This window comes from Ambystoma mexicanum, chromosome 4p, assembly GCF_040938575.1.
Source record: "Ambystoma mexicanum isolate Mex_15411 chromosome 4p, UKY_AmexF1_1, whole genome shotgun sequence".
Lineage (NCBI taxonomy): Eukaryota > Metazoa > Chordata > Amphibia > Caudata > Ambystomatidae > Ambystoma > Ambystoma mexicanum.
In genome coordinates this window covers 275,565,198-275,582,459 of record NC_090927.1, presented here as the reverse complement: position 1 = coordinate 275,582,459, position 17,262 = coordinate 275,565,198, and the positions used below count along the sequence as shown (strand labels likewise).

General features: G+C 47.7%; 1 protein-coding gene across 5 annotated transcripts in view; it reads right to left on the bottom strand.

Moving 5' to 3' along the window:
- Positions 1 to 17,262, bottom strand: part of TDRD6 (tudor domain containing 6) — a 1,508,150-nt gene that overhangs the window by 797,061 nt on the left and 693,827 nt on the right. For 3 of the 5 annotated variants that reach the window (XM_069605809.1, XM_069605814.1, XM_069605811.1), the window contains 2 exons: positions 11,458 to 11,550; positions 11,283 to 11,372 (listed from right to left, as the gene is read on the bottom strand). In XM_069605809.1, coding sequence (XP_069461910.1) covers positions 11,283 to 11,372; positions 11,458 to 11,550 — 183 coding nt within the window. The remainder of the gene's footprint in view (positions 1 to 11,282; positions 11,373 to 11,457; positions 11,551 to 17,262) is intronic. The other 2 variants (XM_069605810.1, XM_069605812.1) reach the window with 2 other exon arrangements.

Sequence of the window (17,262 nt, the reverse complement as noted above, 5' to 3'; positions counted from 1 at the left end):
CGTTCCGCCCCGGGCAGCAAGTCAGGCTCTCCTCCCACATGCCCCTCCACCCGCGGGGAGGTCTGAAAAAAGCAGGACGATCCCAGAGGAGAAAGCGGGAGGGGCCCCCGCCGTAACGAACCAAGCCCAAAAGCCACAGAGCGCGGGATCACCCGACACAGCCCCCTACTCTGCTCCTCTCACGGCCAGCCTAGTCACCACCCTCGAGGGGCGCCGCTCCTCCGCATTCGCGCCAAGCAGGGGAGAGCCAGATCGTTGCTGCCTCGTCGGCTAATCTCCAGCAGCATGTACTGCCTTTGGCACCTCTTCCGTTCATGACCACCATGATGATTCCGGGCTCCACAATGTCCTTACTGTCCACAGGTGGTGCGGCAAGACAGTTCCAATGGTCCGCCCGCCATTTTGTGCACCCGCGATCCCGGACGGGCAGGGCTCCAGGTGCCAAAAGGATCCCCTTCCAAGGGCTCAAACTGGTAACAGCATAGCCTCTCCGACTTCAGGGCTTCTCCGCTCACCTTCCATATGCAGGTACTGGATATCAGGGCATTGAATATTCTTTAATCAGGCGCCCTTCCCAGAGCCTACAGCAGACACGTCCACATGGTGCTTTGCTTGGCCACGCCCCCTTGTTGAAAGATTAAGAATGGTCTAGCTTGCTAATTAAGCTATTGGGACCAACCAGGAGAATCTCTGCCTTCTCGTCATTAAGATAGAGGAGGTGGGACGCCTTCTAGGTCTTGGTATGGTAGACTGAGAGCAGGTTGTTGGCATCAGTATCGTAGTTTCCAGTGAGGGGGAGAAGAATCTGCATGTCATCTGCATAGCTGATGTAAGATATTCCTTTGTCATCTAGCAGGTCAAAAGGGTTATTTGTGAAGATGTAGAGGGTTGGAGAAACTCATGACCCTTGCAGGACGCCGCAAGGGGCAGGAGCAAGAGGGGCTGCAGCGATCACTGAAACAGTCATGATCTCTCTGATGGGAAGGAAGAGATCCAGGTGATAGCATCTGGAGAGAAGAACAAGTTACTTACCAACTGTAACGTTCTTTCGATTGGATGTTCCTCCCACATATTCCTCATCTTAGATATATCCTAGCAACACCTTACATCTTGCCTAGAAGGCCACCGGCAGGCGGAAGCCGGCCCACTCGAGGAAGGCCCAAGAGAGCAAGGCCCCTTCCTGTTTGCCCCGTTCGCCACCTCCAGTCCGACGCTCGAGAGGGCAAGAGCCCCCTCACCGTGCACCCGATGCACCTCCAGAGCCCTGCCGCCCATCGACAACACGGACTGCAGGAGCAGCCGTGCATCAACTGAAGCAGACTTTGTGAAGCGCTCCATCTGATCCATCTGCCTGCTGTAGGTGAGCCTGAAGCCCACCAGCGGTGCGCACTACGCCGTGCCTCCTTTAGCAGGCACCAGGAATCGAAAAGTTCCCGCATCTAAGATGGCCGCCGCCATCATTGTTTACCGTGTTGCCTAGCAACACCTTACATCTTGCCCAGAAGGCCACCAGCAGGCGGAAGCCGGCCCACTTGAGGAAGGCCGAAGAGAGCAAGGCCCCTTCCTGTTTGCCCCTGTTCGCCACTTTGCGCCACTAGCCTTGCAGAGTGAAATCTCATGCAAAGTCGGAGGAGTAGCAGTCAACCCGCTATCGGCGGTCAACACCCGTGAGTACATTATTGCTGCTAAATTCTACTCGCACAGTAAACAAGCTCCATGGACCGCATCTTTATCCAGCACTCCACCTTGATTTACCTCTAACCGCTCTGTACTACCACCTCTGCCTATTATGCTATGCGCAGCACGCTACTTGCATAACTACCACCTAGCCCCATTGCATGCAGCTGCCTCACCTGAATATGCTACCTTGGCCTATTCATAACTCGCTTGCACTGTATCCTAGATACTGTATCCTATGATGTGCATAGCGCCTTAGGGTCACCAACAAACTACCTATGATTAATGCTGTACCCTATGATCGCTATCAGTCCACACCGATCTGTGTCTTGTCTTATGGTCACTATAGTCCATATCCATCTTACTATAGCTGACTATACTACCATAGTACTATTGGGGCCACACCGTGTTTTCCCTTCACCAAGCCAATGACTTGGGCATCCTGCAAGTCTATTGTGTCGTGCCTCATGGTCGCTAACAGACCACCTGATTGCTTTGCCTTATGGTCGCTAACGGACCACCTGATTGCTGTGCCTTATGGTCACTAACGGACCACTGACTGTGTTGTGCCTTATGGTCGCTAACGGACCACCTGATTGCTGTGCCTTATGGTCGCTAACGGACCACTGTGACTGTGTTGTGCCTTATGGTCGCTAACGGACCACCTGATTGCTGTGCCTTATGGTCGCTAACGGACCACTGTGACTGTGTTGTGCCTTATGGCCCACTTGATTGTGTTGTGCCTTATGGTCGCTAACGGACCACTTGATTGCTGTGCCTTATGGTCGCTAACGGACCACTGTGTTGTGCCTTATGGTCGCTAACGGACCACTTGATTGCTGTGCCTTATGGTCGCTAACGGACCACTGTGTTGTGCCTTATGGTCGCTAACGGACCACTTGATTGCTGTGCCTTATGGTCGCTAACGGACCACTGTGTTGTGCCTTATGGTCGCTAACGGACCACTTGATTGCTGTGCCTTATGGTCGCCAACGGGCCACTTTGAGTTGCGCCGTAAGGTCGTTAACAAACTACATTGATTGTGTTATGCCTCACGGTCACCAACAGTCTACCCTGGGTGTACTGTCCCTTACGGTTGCTAACAGCCCTCATGGTCACCATCAGACCAATTGCTCTTAGACTATACCAGGTCAACATGCCCTTCAAAAACAGCCCAATAGCTACAGATTCACCCATGTACTCTCTCAGTATCCTACTCACTAGATTACTGCCCAACCTTCTCCTCCTTATACTACACTCTGGTTGGACCATACTCAACCACACCACTGCCCCTGTCCACCACCTGCACCACACCACACCACAACTATGCCCTCCTATGTTCTCCACACCAACCCTTACCTCAACAACCCAGCCTTATGGATCCAACATTTTGCTTCTAGACCTTTACCAAACATACCTTGTTCCATCACCTTGAGAAATGCCAGACTTGGCTCGCGACTCACTCACGTTTCCCATCACTCGGCACATCGTAACAAACTGCCACTGACCCCTACACCGTCCACACTTACGCCAAATCCGTCACCATCCCCTTCTAACTTCCCTAACTCGAGCAATATCAAAGGTGCGTTAATCAATGCCAGATCGAAGCAAAACAAGAAGATGCTGAAAACCACTCTAGGCGGAACAATATCAGGATCCGGGAAATTCCAATGGCGATAACGGAGAAAGACCTCCCATCTTACGTATCCGATCTCTTCCGCTTTATTATCACCCTTCCCAATGACGCCCCCCTGGAGCTCGATAGTGTGCATAGGGCGAGACCCAGACAAAATCCCAATGGTTCAGCTGATGTACTGGTAAGAGTCCACTTCTGCAAGCTCAAGGAGGAGATAATGCGAGAAGCCAGGGCCATGGAACACATTCACTTCCGGGATTCAGAGATTTCCCTTTTCCTAGATTTAGCAGTATCGACTCTAGCAAAACGAAGAGCTCTCAAACCCATGGCTGACTGGCTGCACGAATGAAAGATAACCTACCGTTGGAACTTTCCCTCAGGCCTCGCCTTCACTTGGGAGGGGAAAATATAGCAAATCCCTTCCCCGAGAGAAGCGGAACTGTTTATGAACCCGGACACAGAGCAGGTCGTACCCGGGAGCTTGAACCACTCTCCCGAGGGGCTAACAGGGCGTCTCTCCGCTCCTTGTCCCTGGTAGCGAGTCGTTGTTGGGTACGCTGCCCGCCCTCCAGGGGGAAGATCATCAACAATCCCTGAAGGCCCCCCCCTCTCACATCCTGGAAACTCCCCCTCTCTTAGTGGCATCTATCGAACTAAGTGATCCAGGACCTCCTGGGTGAGATCTCTCAGACGGACGACCATGCTTCCTCGGGGCGTCTTGGTGTCCAGAACTGTACAATCGAACTGGCCCCCCAGGGCCCAGCCGGAATAATTCCAAAGCAACAATCTCTTTGGCCAGAGTAACCGACTGTGCTCTATCCCGCACTGCAATATTTTCACTGACACTGCACAAGACCCTCGGGTCTCCCACCAAGCTGGTAGCAACGGCCCAGCCGACAGCCCCGTTGGTAGAAGGCTGGTCTGGATACCGATATTTATTCATTGTTTTAGGTTCTGTTCTCGTTCCTTTTGTTTGTTCACCATGGTCAGAGGGAGGGGGGAGCTGGATTCAAGGAGATGGCTGAAAGAAGGGGTGAACCGGGTATCAGGGTGCAAGCTGCATGGGAGCTCGGCCCGCTACACGGAACTGCCGCAACTATGGCAGCTCAGCCCACCAGGGAAGGGGAGGCTACAGTCCTGCAATCAGACAAAGGCAAGGTAAATCCGCTAACCAACATAATTACAAATGGCCCTGCCGAATAGGGAGCCATCAATGTTGACCTGGAACGTCCAGGGTCTGAATGCCCCTCGGAAGAGGAAGTTCGTAGAGCACAGGCTCTCCCAACTGTCACCTGATATCATATGCTTGCAGGAGACAGCTTCTCGGGTCAGACGAGCGCCGCATCTCCTTCCAACGCTACACAAAACGTTACTTTGCTTCTGCGGGCTTCGAGAAAAGAGGGGTTGCCATCTTGATAAGCTGTGACTTACCATTAACGAACATCACTATCTAAAGAGATCCAGAGGGGCGGTATATACTTCTGAAAGGCCTACTAGTAGAGCTTCCCATCACCATAACAGCCATTTATTGCCCAAACACAGCGCAAAGCCCATTCCTCCGCAACCTCCTTCCGATACTCATAACCTTCACTGAAGGCCAGCTGCTCATAGGGGGAGATTTCAACTTGATGCCAGACCCAAACCTGGATAATTCACTCCTTCCATCTAAGGAGGGCTTTGGCAAGGCTCTCGCCATGGCAGAATCTTTGAGGGAAACCGACACTATAGAGATTGTTGGAGATTGGCCAACATGGGGGCAAGGGATTACACATTCTTCTCCCACGCCCACCTGGCATTCGAGGATCGACTTGCTTCTTCTCTCCAGTTCTCGCATTCCCTGCGTTGAAACCATCCAAATAGGACACAGAGCCCTCTCGGACCACACACCGGTCATAATGAAACTAAGGGTACAGAGCTTTCCTGAGCCGTTCAGGGAAAATGGAAACTACAAGACCATATCTTGACAGACATGGCAATCGGAAAAGGCAGAATCCCTCAAGAACTACTTCAGGGAAAACACCAACAAGGACACATCAATATCCACGATCTGGGATGCCATGAAACCTGTCATCAGGGGGACGGAAAACGACTGCACCGCCCGGCTCAGACATCTACGCAAGCTACAGCAGGGTAAACTCAATGCGGAGATAACAGAAGCGGAACGTATCCTCGCACAAGGCCAGAACAGGAAAGTGAGCCGCGCGCTCCAGAAAGCGAAACGATCTCTAGAAATGCATTTAGCAGCCAAGGCGACCAGAGCACTAACATATACCAAACAGTTCTATGTGCACAGCAACAAAGCAACTCTTGGTCCACAAACTGAAAAAGCTACACTCGAGGAACACTATCCAATGTCTCCAGGACGCACAAGGGACTTCTCGCTACTCTAACACGGAGAAAATAGAAATTATGACATCGCACCACAAGGTAATCATGTCTGGTCCCCCAACTGCCACAGACGCACACTCTAAATACCTAGCAGGAGTACAGCCGGACGACCCACACCCTCAACTGTCAACCCTAGAAGCCCCTATCTCGGCGGAAGAGGTGAGCGAGGTCATAGCAAAATTGAAAAACTCAACTCCAGGTCCGGACGGGCTCACAGTCCAATTTTATAAGAGGTTCTCATACATACTCGCGTCCCATTTGGCGGCCCTCTTCAACTCTTTCCTATCATCAGGAACTACCACCCCCTCGATGGAAGAGTCGCTAACCGTGCCGCTCCTTAAACCTGGAAGGGACCGGAGTCACTATGCCTCTTACAGACCCATCACCCTCTTGAACTACGACGCCAAAATCTTTGCCAAAATCCTAGCGAACAGGCTGGCCCCCTTACTCCCAGACATCATCCACCCAGACCAAACCAGATTTATCCCTGGCCGTAGCACTCACGACAACATAAGGAGAATCATAAACATTACAGAATCAGCCAGCAGAAAGGGTCTAGAATTGATGGTGCTATCGCTTGATGCTCAAAGCTTTTGACATGCTAGATTGGGGCTATATCCAAAAAACATTAAGGCATTACGGCTTTGGTCCCAATTTCATAAAATGGACACTAGCAAACTACCAGCAACCATCCACCAGACTTAGAATCAACTGGACCAGGTCTGATATAATTAACATTTCAAGAGGCACAAGGCAAGGATGTCCCCCTCTCTCCCCTAATCTTTGCCATCTCCATGGAGCCGTTCGCGAACAGGGTACGTCAAAACTCTGCGATCCAAGGCCTGGCAATCAAAGCACAAATATATAAAGCCGCCCTGTACGCCAACAGTGTCCTTTTAACATTGACCAAGCCCAGGGAATCCATGAAAGCTCTGTGGATGGAACTAAAGGAATTTGGGGAAGCATCAGGATTCAAGGTCAACCATTCCAAGTCAACCGCGCTGAGCATCAACCTGCCTCGATCTCGAACTACAGATTTGGAAAACGAATATCATATACCCTGGGTGAAAAAACAATTAACATACTTAGGGGTCCAGCTGCCAGGCACACCCAACAGGCTACACAAAGCTAACTTTCCGCCGCTTCTCAAAGAACTCAAGAGTGATCTTCTACGCTGGCAGAAACAGGAGATCTCCTGGTTCGGGAGAATCACGGCCCTGAAAATGAACCTCATCCCAAGACTACTTTACAACTGCTCAGCCTTACCAACTAATATCCCGAAGCAATCTGCACAGAAATTGCAAAAGTGAATCATGCGATACATCCGGGAAGGAAAACAGCCACGCATCCCGAGGAAACTCATGCTCTGAGGAAGGGCGATGGGAGGATTGGGAGCGCCTGATGTTGTCAGGTATATCCTGGCTGCGCAGCTCTCGCATGCATGGGGCCTCTGACGGCAACCGAAAACTCCGGGGCGAGATGGAGGAAGGCGGTGCAGCTGTGGAAAGGCCGCAGTACAACACGCCCACTCACCCCGATCTGGATGAATCCAGAATTTTCACCGGGCAACAATCCCAAGAACTTCATGAGGTGGAAAGGAGTAGGACTGGAGAGGGTGCAAGACTTTTTCGAGGAGGGAAATCCCCTGGACTTCAAGGCCTGCAAGGTGAAATTCAACGTTCCGGAAAATTAGAGATTGAGATACACCCAACTACGGCACTGGCTCTCAAACAGGGTTATGAAAAACCTCGGAAGCAGAGACCTCATAGCCCTGGAGCAAACCCTCACAGCAACTCCCCCAAAGGGCAGAATATCAGCCCTTTACAAGATCTTAGACAGAACTGACCCCACCCGCAAGGAGCCATATATGCTCAAATGGGAGAAAGACATTGGGAGGCTCATCGAACCGGAGGAATGGGATCACATCTGGACAAAAGCACATAGAAGCTCGAAATCTGTGTCTAACAAGCAGGGGGCATTCAAGGTATGCTACAGGTGGTACCAAACCCCCGAAACGCTCAATAAATGCAATCCGTCAATCCCACCGTCGTGCTGGAGAGGATGCTCAGACAAAGGCACACTATACCATCTGTTCTGGACATGTCCCAAGGCCACTCAATTTTGGAAAGCCGTGTTAGAACAAGTCAACACGATCACAGGCCTGTCAATCCCATGGGATCCGGGTATCGTCCGACTAGGAGAAAGCGGTGAGGGCCAATTCCCCCTATCAGGTCACAGAGCAGACCTATGTGCCCACCTGTTGACGGCCGCTAAGATCTCAGTGGCAAGGCTTTGGAAAAACCCAGAGGGCCCAGCAGTCCAAATGTGGACTAAATGTTGGGACATAATAGCGGGCGAAAAAATAACTGCCCTCCGGTTTGGAAACAGACAAATTCTTCCAAACGTGGGCCCCCTTCCTGGACTACTCACAGAAATAACCAGGCCTGGCCCGACAACCTCCCTCTCTACGATGGATGGACAAATATGACTGAAGAGAAGGGTTGAAGGGCAAGCATCGACCTGGGGATCTCCTCCCCCGCTCGCAAGAGCAAGAGACTTAATAATGAAGGCCTAGGACTTGGTAGAGCCTTCTCCCCCCCCCTGACCCCCAACACGATCCTGAAACATAATCAGCCTCCCTGAGCCCTTAACCCATCGATGGGCTTCGATTGGCTCACTCCTCCTCGCCCTGCCCTCCCCATGGACATTTCTCTGACCTGTTGTTGTTTGTTTTCTCTGTTTATTACCTGCATTTACAAGCACTGTAACGTTGCTCGAAGCACTGTCAATGCACAAGCCACAATGTATAATTCGCTTGTATAAAACCAATAAAAATATGTTTGGAAAAAAAAATAATTAATACGTTAGCTGAAGAGAATCGCTGAAGCAAGTTGGACCGTTCTGAGAGCGTGCTGTGCATGTGGAAAAACGGAACTGAAGTAACTGGCATGGTGCTTGATATTGATGCGATCGACATCACTTCAGGATGCAGGAATGGTAACCGTCGATGGACATTGACTCGATGTTGCACAGCACCCTGTGCTGTCAAATAATGTTCTGCGAGGATCCAATGATACGAATGTATGCAAGATGAGGAATCCATGGAAGGACACAATCCATTAGAAGTAAACATTTTAGGAGTACTTTTAGATTCCAACCCCTCTATGGTCCCCCAAATTAATGCAGTTATTCGCTCTGCCCATAACCATCTCATGTTACTGTGCCAAATTAGACATTAGCTTTAAGAACCACATTGTGCTACCATTGCAAGAACCATTATTGGCTCTAAACTGGATTACTGCAATGCTCTGTATGCAGGTTCTCCCAAGTATGCGATTAAAACACTACAGGATCTGCAAAACACAGCACTACGCATAGTTACAAATACTCATATCATCTCCAAAGTTCGTAAGAGGCTCCATTGGTTACTGGTTGAGGCTAGGAATAGATTTAAGCTAACCAGAGCTAAAAGCATTCAATGACGGATGTCTCCTTTACATTGGGAAGTGTATGCCGAAGAACAATCTCGCTCATAATTTAACAACGAGTACCGCTCCTCTCTTCCACGTGTCACCCATTAAAAAAAACACGTTATGGGGAGTGCCTGCACTGTCAATGCAAGCAAACTCTTGTGTCTGCTACCTCCAGAAATTCAAGAAATTCATGATAACCTGTCCTTCCGCAAATACATTTAGACCCTATTCTAAGGAGTACTTGCCATCCTAAATTGACTGGCTGAATGCTCAGATACCATGGGTTGGAGCACCACTCCAAACCAACACAGGAGAGTGTTGGAATCTGTTAAATTGTACCAGGAATAATGGTACAAAAAGGCGGTTGAACACAGAGGTCTCTGAGTTTTTACTCAGCAGAGGGGGCCTATACAAAGGTGCCTGCAATGCCTCACCACCAAGGGCAATTGCTGTAAAACTTGCAAATTAAAAGGTAGTTGTAGGGAACTGCTGGTAGGTGCCAGGACACTTAAATAGCAAATCCAGCATGGCTGGAAGAGAGGACGCTGCCTGGAGGAGTCCCGGAGAGCCAAGACTACCGAAGAGGAAGGAGAACAGGAGAAAGGACGACAGGGAGAATGACTCCCTGGCTGTGCTTCCCGAGCAACCTCCTGTCAGAGCTCCTTCCAGTCTCTGAAACAGTATCTCCCGGAAGTGAAGCCAGCTGCGGAAGCGGCTATCCCCGAGTAGCCAGAAACCGGGGGAGAGCCAAGCAGGAAACAAGAGGAGGGAAAGCAGCATCCAAGAAGCGAGATCCCGGTGGAGTAGAGACCGGGAATCAAGCATCAAAGTAGCCGCCACCCACCGAAGAAACCTGAAAGCCACAATTCGGATGCAGAGAAGCACCTCTCCCCAAACACTGCACACCAGAGAAACAGGTATTAATGGAGAGATGGGTGCTGGATGTCCAGGAGGTTATGAGGAACTGTAAACAAATGAGAATAACGGGGCAAAGGACCCCAAATAATTAAGTAAGGCAAAGGAGGTGTAATGAATAGTGGCAAAGAGGTAAACGAAGATATTGTAATGAAAGCAGGCAGACCTTAAATGTGAAACCCACCACCAAATACTTCTGTGATTCAAGTTCGCAAGTGTATCAAGAGACAAAAGGCAAAGCTAAGTTTGCAAGCATTGTTAAACAAAGCACAAGTAAGTACACAAGTCAGTGGTTTTGTCAGAAACTGCTCCGGTGACCAGAAACAACCTGGTTACGGAATGACTTTTCCCCAGGTCCGGTTTTCAGGATCTGGTTTCCAGGGCCTTACAACCTGAACCATTGATGATCCCAGGGACACAGGAGAGGGACAAAGGCTAGAGAACAAAATGGCTGGAAGCAGGATATAAACCGAAGGTACATTGGGCTACCAATGCAGTAAAACGGCGTGCAACTTTGGAGAAGCCAACCTTAAAGCACAGCTACTACCAACCTATTCCTTAAAACCAATTCACAGTGATAATCACACTAGGGCAGAAATGGGGTGCCTGGGACTGGATGCCTTGCGGGCAACGCAATACAGTATACCTTAAAAAAGCTAAGATACTATGTGAAGCCAGGAGACGTCCCTCTGGCCATCAGAAAGATCATCAAGGAAACGAAGAAGACAGAAGAAAAAAGAAAAAAGCTGCGAGGCACCAACAAGTGGCCCAAGAATCCCCAAAATTGCAATTCTGGCTTAACAGTAAGGTTAAAGCATGTTGTGCTTGCACAAATAATTCAATAAGTTAATCTCATCAAGAAAACCTTTTAACCATCTACTGATTCCCTTGAAGGGTAAAGAAGCCGCCTGTTAGCTCACTACTCCCTTGTATTTATAATTTTCCTCGCCTTGTACTTACCGGTTAGGGCGTGTAGAACACTCTGTTGCTTCCAAAAGCTAAGCCAGCATTCAATACCTTAATAATAACGATATAATACCAAGGCTTGCATCAAGGATTCACTAGACCAATAACACATTCAAATAAATATGAAGAGCATGCATGAAAGCAGTGAATCACTGAGGTAGGGGGCTCCAAGAATTGCAGCATTGTTTAAATTATGCTTAGCTAAGGCTGTACATTTCCTTCAGTACCTTCACCCGTTTCCAAGGAAGTACAAGGCTCATTCTCTAGGTTTTCCTCCAGAAGGGATGTTTGATGATCCAAAAAGAAAGCAGATACTGCTACCAAAAATAAAAAAGTGTAAAGGCTTTGCATTTTTAACACAAGACAGTGATGCTATATTTCAAATACGTAAAACATAATTACCTTCCTCATCAGTTTCAGAAGTACTCGAAGCCTTGCCCTCCCGATTTTCCTCTGAATAGCTAGTAATGTGATCTGAGCAAATAACTGTTTTTCCTAATCATGAAAAAGAAAAAGGTTTATTAAACAAAGGGTATCTTCTACTGCAAAGAAATGTAGTAATCAAACTGTTTCACGACCACATAAAAGGAAGACTGAAGGGTAAAATCTGATGCGACTTATATGTTCCTATTAAAGTAAAGCAGTGGGTGCTTTATACAGGTTGTGTCAATCATTGTTTTGATCTCGGTCGAACATCTAAACTATACTGATTGTCATACAGCTCAGCTATACTGACTGGACATCCTAGGATCACTTTCCTCACCACTCCGGCAAGGGATTGGCCCAAGGCAATTACTTCTCCAAAGTCTGCTAAAACAAGTTACCCACCTCAGTAACTAATACTCCTAGCCCTTCAGGCATACAACACAAATAAATCCATGGCCAGCCACCCCGAGTGCCCCCACCCCAACCTTAATGAAGCCTGCTTTCTTTCAGTTAATTTCCCACAAATATTTGGTATTGTAAAGAATTTCACATAGATTGGTAGTACTGAAGGTGGTTTGTACTAGTGAATAAGCTGGGGAACTGAGTATTATAGCTCCTTACTGAGAGTACCCTGTGCACAGTTAACCCTACGTCAGAGAGGTTACATAAGAATGTAGCAAAGTGGCCTGCAACATTTAGCTCCTCAGATGTTTTGGACTTCTACTTGCATTTCCCTCAGTAATGACAGGGGGTGAAGCGAGTTGCAAGCCACAAAATATTCAGACAAGGGTTGCATACCACAGATTGAGAATAATAAAATCAAAGTCATTCAGTAACGATTGAACAAGGAGTAGAAGCGCTCGAGTTAAAACATTGATCTGCAAGTGCAGATTTAAATCCCTGAAACCTGGAAACGCGTCGATACCCCTCAAACAGCACCTTCCCTGCTTTAAAGACAGGCAGAGTAGCGAGGAGAGCAGCAAAACCGACTGCAGCCCAGCGCTGGGACAAGGAGGCACAATATTGCTCACAAAATCAAGGCCGTGGATTGAAAAGCCTGGAGGCACTACACCTGCACAGAAAGGTTGAGCAGGCCCTGTGTACCAAGGCCTGCAGTACCACCCGTCACTGCTGCAAATATTTATTGAATGAAAGCTGGCATAGTGAGTGGAGGACAGACCACCCTTTGGCTTGTGGGCTGAGAGGAGGATACATATACTGCCATTATTCCGCTCACAATCCCATCGAAAAGCTGTAGAAACCAGTCAGAATTCGGGTCTCACTGGGTGGGGGGCTTGATTGCCATTACCGGTAGGAAGGAGATTGCGTGCCCAGGACAACAATCTCAGGACCAGAGTAAGACTCAAACATATGGCAATGCTCCGAAAAGGGGCGCGGGGAAGCTGGGAGTGAACATGGAACACAATAAATTTGTAGGTGGATACATCTTGTAGGTGAAGTGGACTGTAAGGTGGGGAATGCGGATGCATACAGACATGGGAAACCTAGAATCAGCCTTTACCCCACAGGCCACAACTCTACATACTGCTAGCGCTGAAAACGGGGGTGGAAAAAGGCTCGACTACAACATTAGTGAGTAACAATGCCTATATAATGACTGAATAACGCTAGAACTGCAGTGCAGCATACTAAAGAGGAGCATAACAAATGTGAACACCAGAGCAAGATGGGCGAAGTCAGTATGTACTCCTAGTGCCCCAAAGGTGCCAGACACTACCTAGGGCACGTCGTCTGATGGAGAGCATGGAGATGGATTTTCAGAATCAGCGCTGAGGATAGATTCTGAGAGGCCACCCTATTCTAGTGTACAGGAAAGAACAGTGGGCCTTTTTATGAGTGTGGCAGTCTGGAAACAAGGGTGCCGGTAAGCTTACCGGAACCCTTGTTTCCGGACCGCCACACTGAGTTTGCCTGCCGGGGCCTTCGCACCCGATACATTAGCAACAGTGTTGGTGCTGACATCTCCACACTATCTGAGTCCTATGGGACTTTATGGGAAGTTACAAAATATGGCGCCCGACTTCCCGCACAGCCGGAACTTGTAATGTCCCGGTGGCACCGGGAAGTCAGGAGCCGGATTCAGTGTTATGGGGTTGGCGGCAAATCACTGGTCGCACTGGTGGGTTACCGCCAACCTCGTAATGAGGCCCAGTTAAGTCTAGCTAAACTATTTGGGCAGTTAAACGGAACAGCAAGGCTTAGACTTGGGAGAGAGTGATGAAGGGTTTAATTAAGCACACAGAGCACTCTACACATTATGCAGAATGTATGAAAATAGTTATTTTAGACTGACAAATTCTTAGCAATTAAAACCACATGTAAGCGTTACACTAACACTATTATATACGTACACATTCACTTTTGGTGTGCTCTGGCTAAATTATTTTGCTGACCTTTGAAGGACCGCTTTGTTGGAAAGAAACGTTACCTTCATTTCCTTTGTTGCACAGCACTGCGAGCGTACGGGAGCTCTTGCTGTGGTTGCCCTCGCTTCCTGGAGGCGGAGCCTGTCCAGTCTACGTGACTGATCACGTGACACGCTTCCATCATTTATTGAAGGACTTGCCACCCTTGCGGCGTTAAGCCCGCAGCGGGGACAAGGCCGCGGCATTTGTAGCACTGTCTGCTGTTTGGCTCTGGGAGGCTCTGGGTTCCGGAGAAGATCTTGTATATAATTCAAGTACTTCTGCAAGTTTCTCCCACTACAATTTTGCTGCTAGTATGGTGTACTAACGTACTTAGTAGGACATTGGGTGACTGTGGAGAAGTTCTCTTTGAGCCCTATTATTGCAATTTAAGCTTTTGATTTGTATGGTAGCTATCCAGGATTTTCCTTTAATATTGATCAAACTTTTAAGAAGGAAGCACGTGTTGGCTACTTGCTGCATTTAGTTGGACATTGGGGAGGAGAGACGGACTAAGGCTGCTCCTCAAGCCATCGGGCGTTCCCAAGGCAGTGCAAACATAATATAAATACTTTAAAAAACCTTGTTATAGTGATTTTGAAAATTGTTGAATGTTATACATATTTTAATAAAATTGCTTTCTCTCCCATCCCTTATATATTTTTTTATTTCTTTCCTCCGAGGCTGCAAGTTGTACTCTCCTCTTTCTTTTTACCTAAAGGGAGTGTTCCTGTACTACCAAATTACTCGAATATGCCAGCACTTAGAAGCGGGTTTGAAACTATTGCGAGACAAGAGAACAAGATAGCAGAAGTTCAACTGGGCTCTCCGGTACATTGTGAGGCGCCTATTAACAGATATGGAAAATAAGGTTGCTTCTAATATACCTGCTGACATTAATAATGACAAGCCAAATCACACATTTGGAGTGTGTGTGAAGGGACCACCCATTGTTGATTATGTAGCTTTGGAGGCTCTAGCTCCTATTGGGGAAATTTAGACATATTAGATATAGAGGCCACTGGGGCTCATAGGAATATGCTGGATTCTAGACAGGAACTTACGCATGAAGAATGTCTTCAACAAAGTTTATTTGATGTTAAAAGGGTAGTTCGTTTTCATGCATCTACTCCACTTCAGAAGATGATTCTAAGTGGAAAAATGCAAGCTGGGGAAATTTATGGCTCAGATTCATCCAAATTGAATATGATGGGAAATAAGGGTAAATACCCGCTCGGCACCAAGCATTCCACTCATATCTCCCCAGCAGTGTTTATTTTTGGGAAGGGTGCACAGGATAACATGCAATGTGCTACTAGCCCTACCCAGTCTAAGCATGCAAGTTGGGGAGAACAATTTAAAGGGACTCCTATCTGTCCTAATCATAATCTTAATCTACCTATCGGGGGGGGGGGGGGGGGGGGATCGATTTGGATGATTCTTTTCTGCTTATGGCAGATGCCACGGGTGATTTGCTTAAAGAAGTATTGATTTGGAGATACCGACAGGGAGAATTTTATCCAAGGGTAAGGGTATGAGGAGCTTATCTGAGGGGGCACCGAGCGGTGCACTCTCACAAGTTAGAGATACTACTACGATAGAGAAACAACAAGAGGGTAAGCAACTAACCTCCACTAGACCGGTATTAGAGATACCAAAAACCTTTATACATAGGAAGATAGCTTTTACTCAAACTGATACGGAAGGGTACCATCGACCTAAAACATTGGATTGTGCCACTGAACCCCATCAAACTATATTGGAAAGTCATTCTGTAGCCAAGGATAAATACGAAATACCTTGTTCGGGTAGGGAGGATAGAGGAGATTATCTTCTACCCCTCCTATCTAACCTACATATTAGTTTAAATTTGGCTCTGAAAACCATGGGCGAGTCCCAAGAGATGCTCGGTGGCTCCATGGTAGGCCAACAAGCTGCTTTTAATCAAATGATTACTCGTTTGGCATTTTTGGAGGGCTTAGTGGAGGGCAAGACCTATAATCATAATATTAAAGAACAGAATCTCTACGATAAATATAGAGAAGAACAAGATATTAGGTTAACAACTATGGGTGCAAAAATCACCACTTTGTTGGAAATTATGCTTTCACGGGATCGCCCTACCTCTTCAGATAAAGGGATAGTGGACTTAGATTCCCTGTCCAAGGAGGTAAAAAATCCAATAACAAATACGGAAATGAATTGAGCTGTCCAGATAGTCCTTCTGTCCTTTTAGACGCTATTGTAAGAGTAACAGGGGGACTTACTCAAGAACAGGACTTGGAAAACTCTAGTGCCCAGGAGCACAGGAGTGAAATATCTAAGGAGGGGGAATGTTTGAATATCAGCAGTCATGATGCGATAATTATCCAACTAACTCCACTTAAAAAAGGGAAAAAATGCAAACAAAAGACAAAACATATAGAGAAAAAACTAATAGACCCAGCATTAGAAACGGGTGAAATGATGAATCCCGACGAAATAGGTCCTGTTAACAATTCTGACTATGACATTAATGAGGTACCTCAATCTCCAGTGCATAGACGTAAAAAAGCAAAAAAACAGGTCAAGATGCTTAAAAGAACTAAAAATATTCTTAATATTAAAATTAAAGGCAGAAACTCCAATCTTAAAGCAATTAGGAATATTCCTGTTCAAGAAGAACAAGTTACTTCTTACCTTGTAAAATGGGATGTTCCTCCGACGTATTCCTTATCTTAGATATCTCTTTCCAGCTTTGCTGGCCTCGGAAAAATGTTTCTCTAGAGGGCGCTGCGCGTCGACGTCCACCGAGTCGATGTCCCTCGACAGCCGCTGTGTCGACGTCATCCTGCCTATAAAGGCTGCGCGCAGTGTCCGTTGCTCAGTTCCGTTTTGTAGCCCACAATAATTCTTTCTGGACTAGACTAATCACCCTGAAGGAGCGTAAGCTGCAACAACAAGGGAAGTAGTACTGCGGGGATGGATGGGAGGGTCGATAAGGAATATGTTGGAGGAACATCCCATCAAAAGAACGTTACAAGGTAAGAAGTAACTTGTTCTTCGAAGGGATTGTGTCCTCCGACGTATTCCTTATCTTAGATAGGCTCCCATAGCAGTATTCTGTTATTGGAGGTGGGAGTACTGACTTCATGCTTCTTTTTATTGATGAATAGAGTGCAATACTGCCCTTCCAAAGCTAGTCTCTTGACTGGAGGAGGAATCCAAATTGTAAAACCGTGTAAAGGTATGTACGGATGACCATGTGGCAGCCGCACATGTGTCTCTAACCGGCACTCCTCTTTTGAGGGCCGATGAAGCTGCGATACCTCTGGTCGAATGAGCCCTAAGGTTTTGAGGGGGCTCTTTTCCTGCC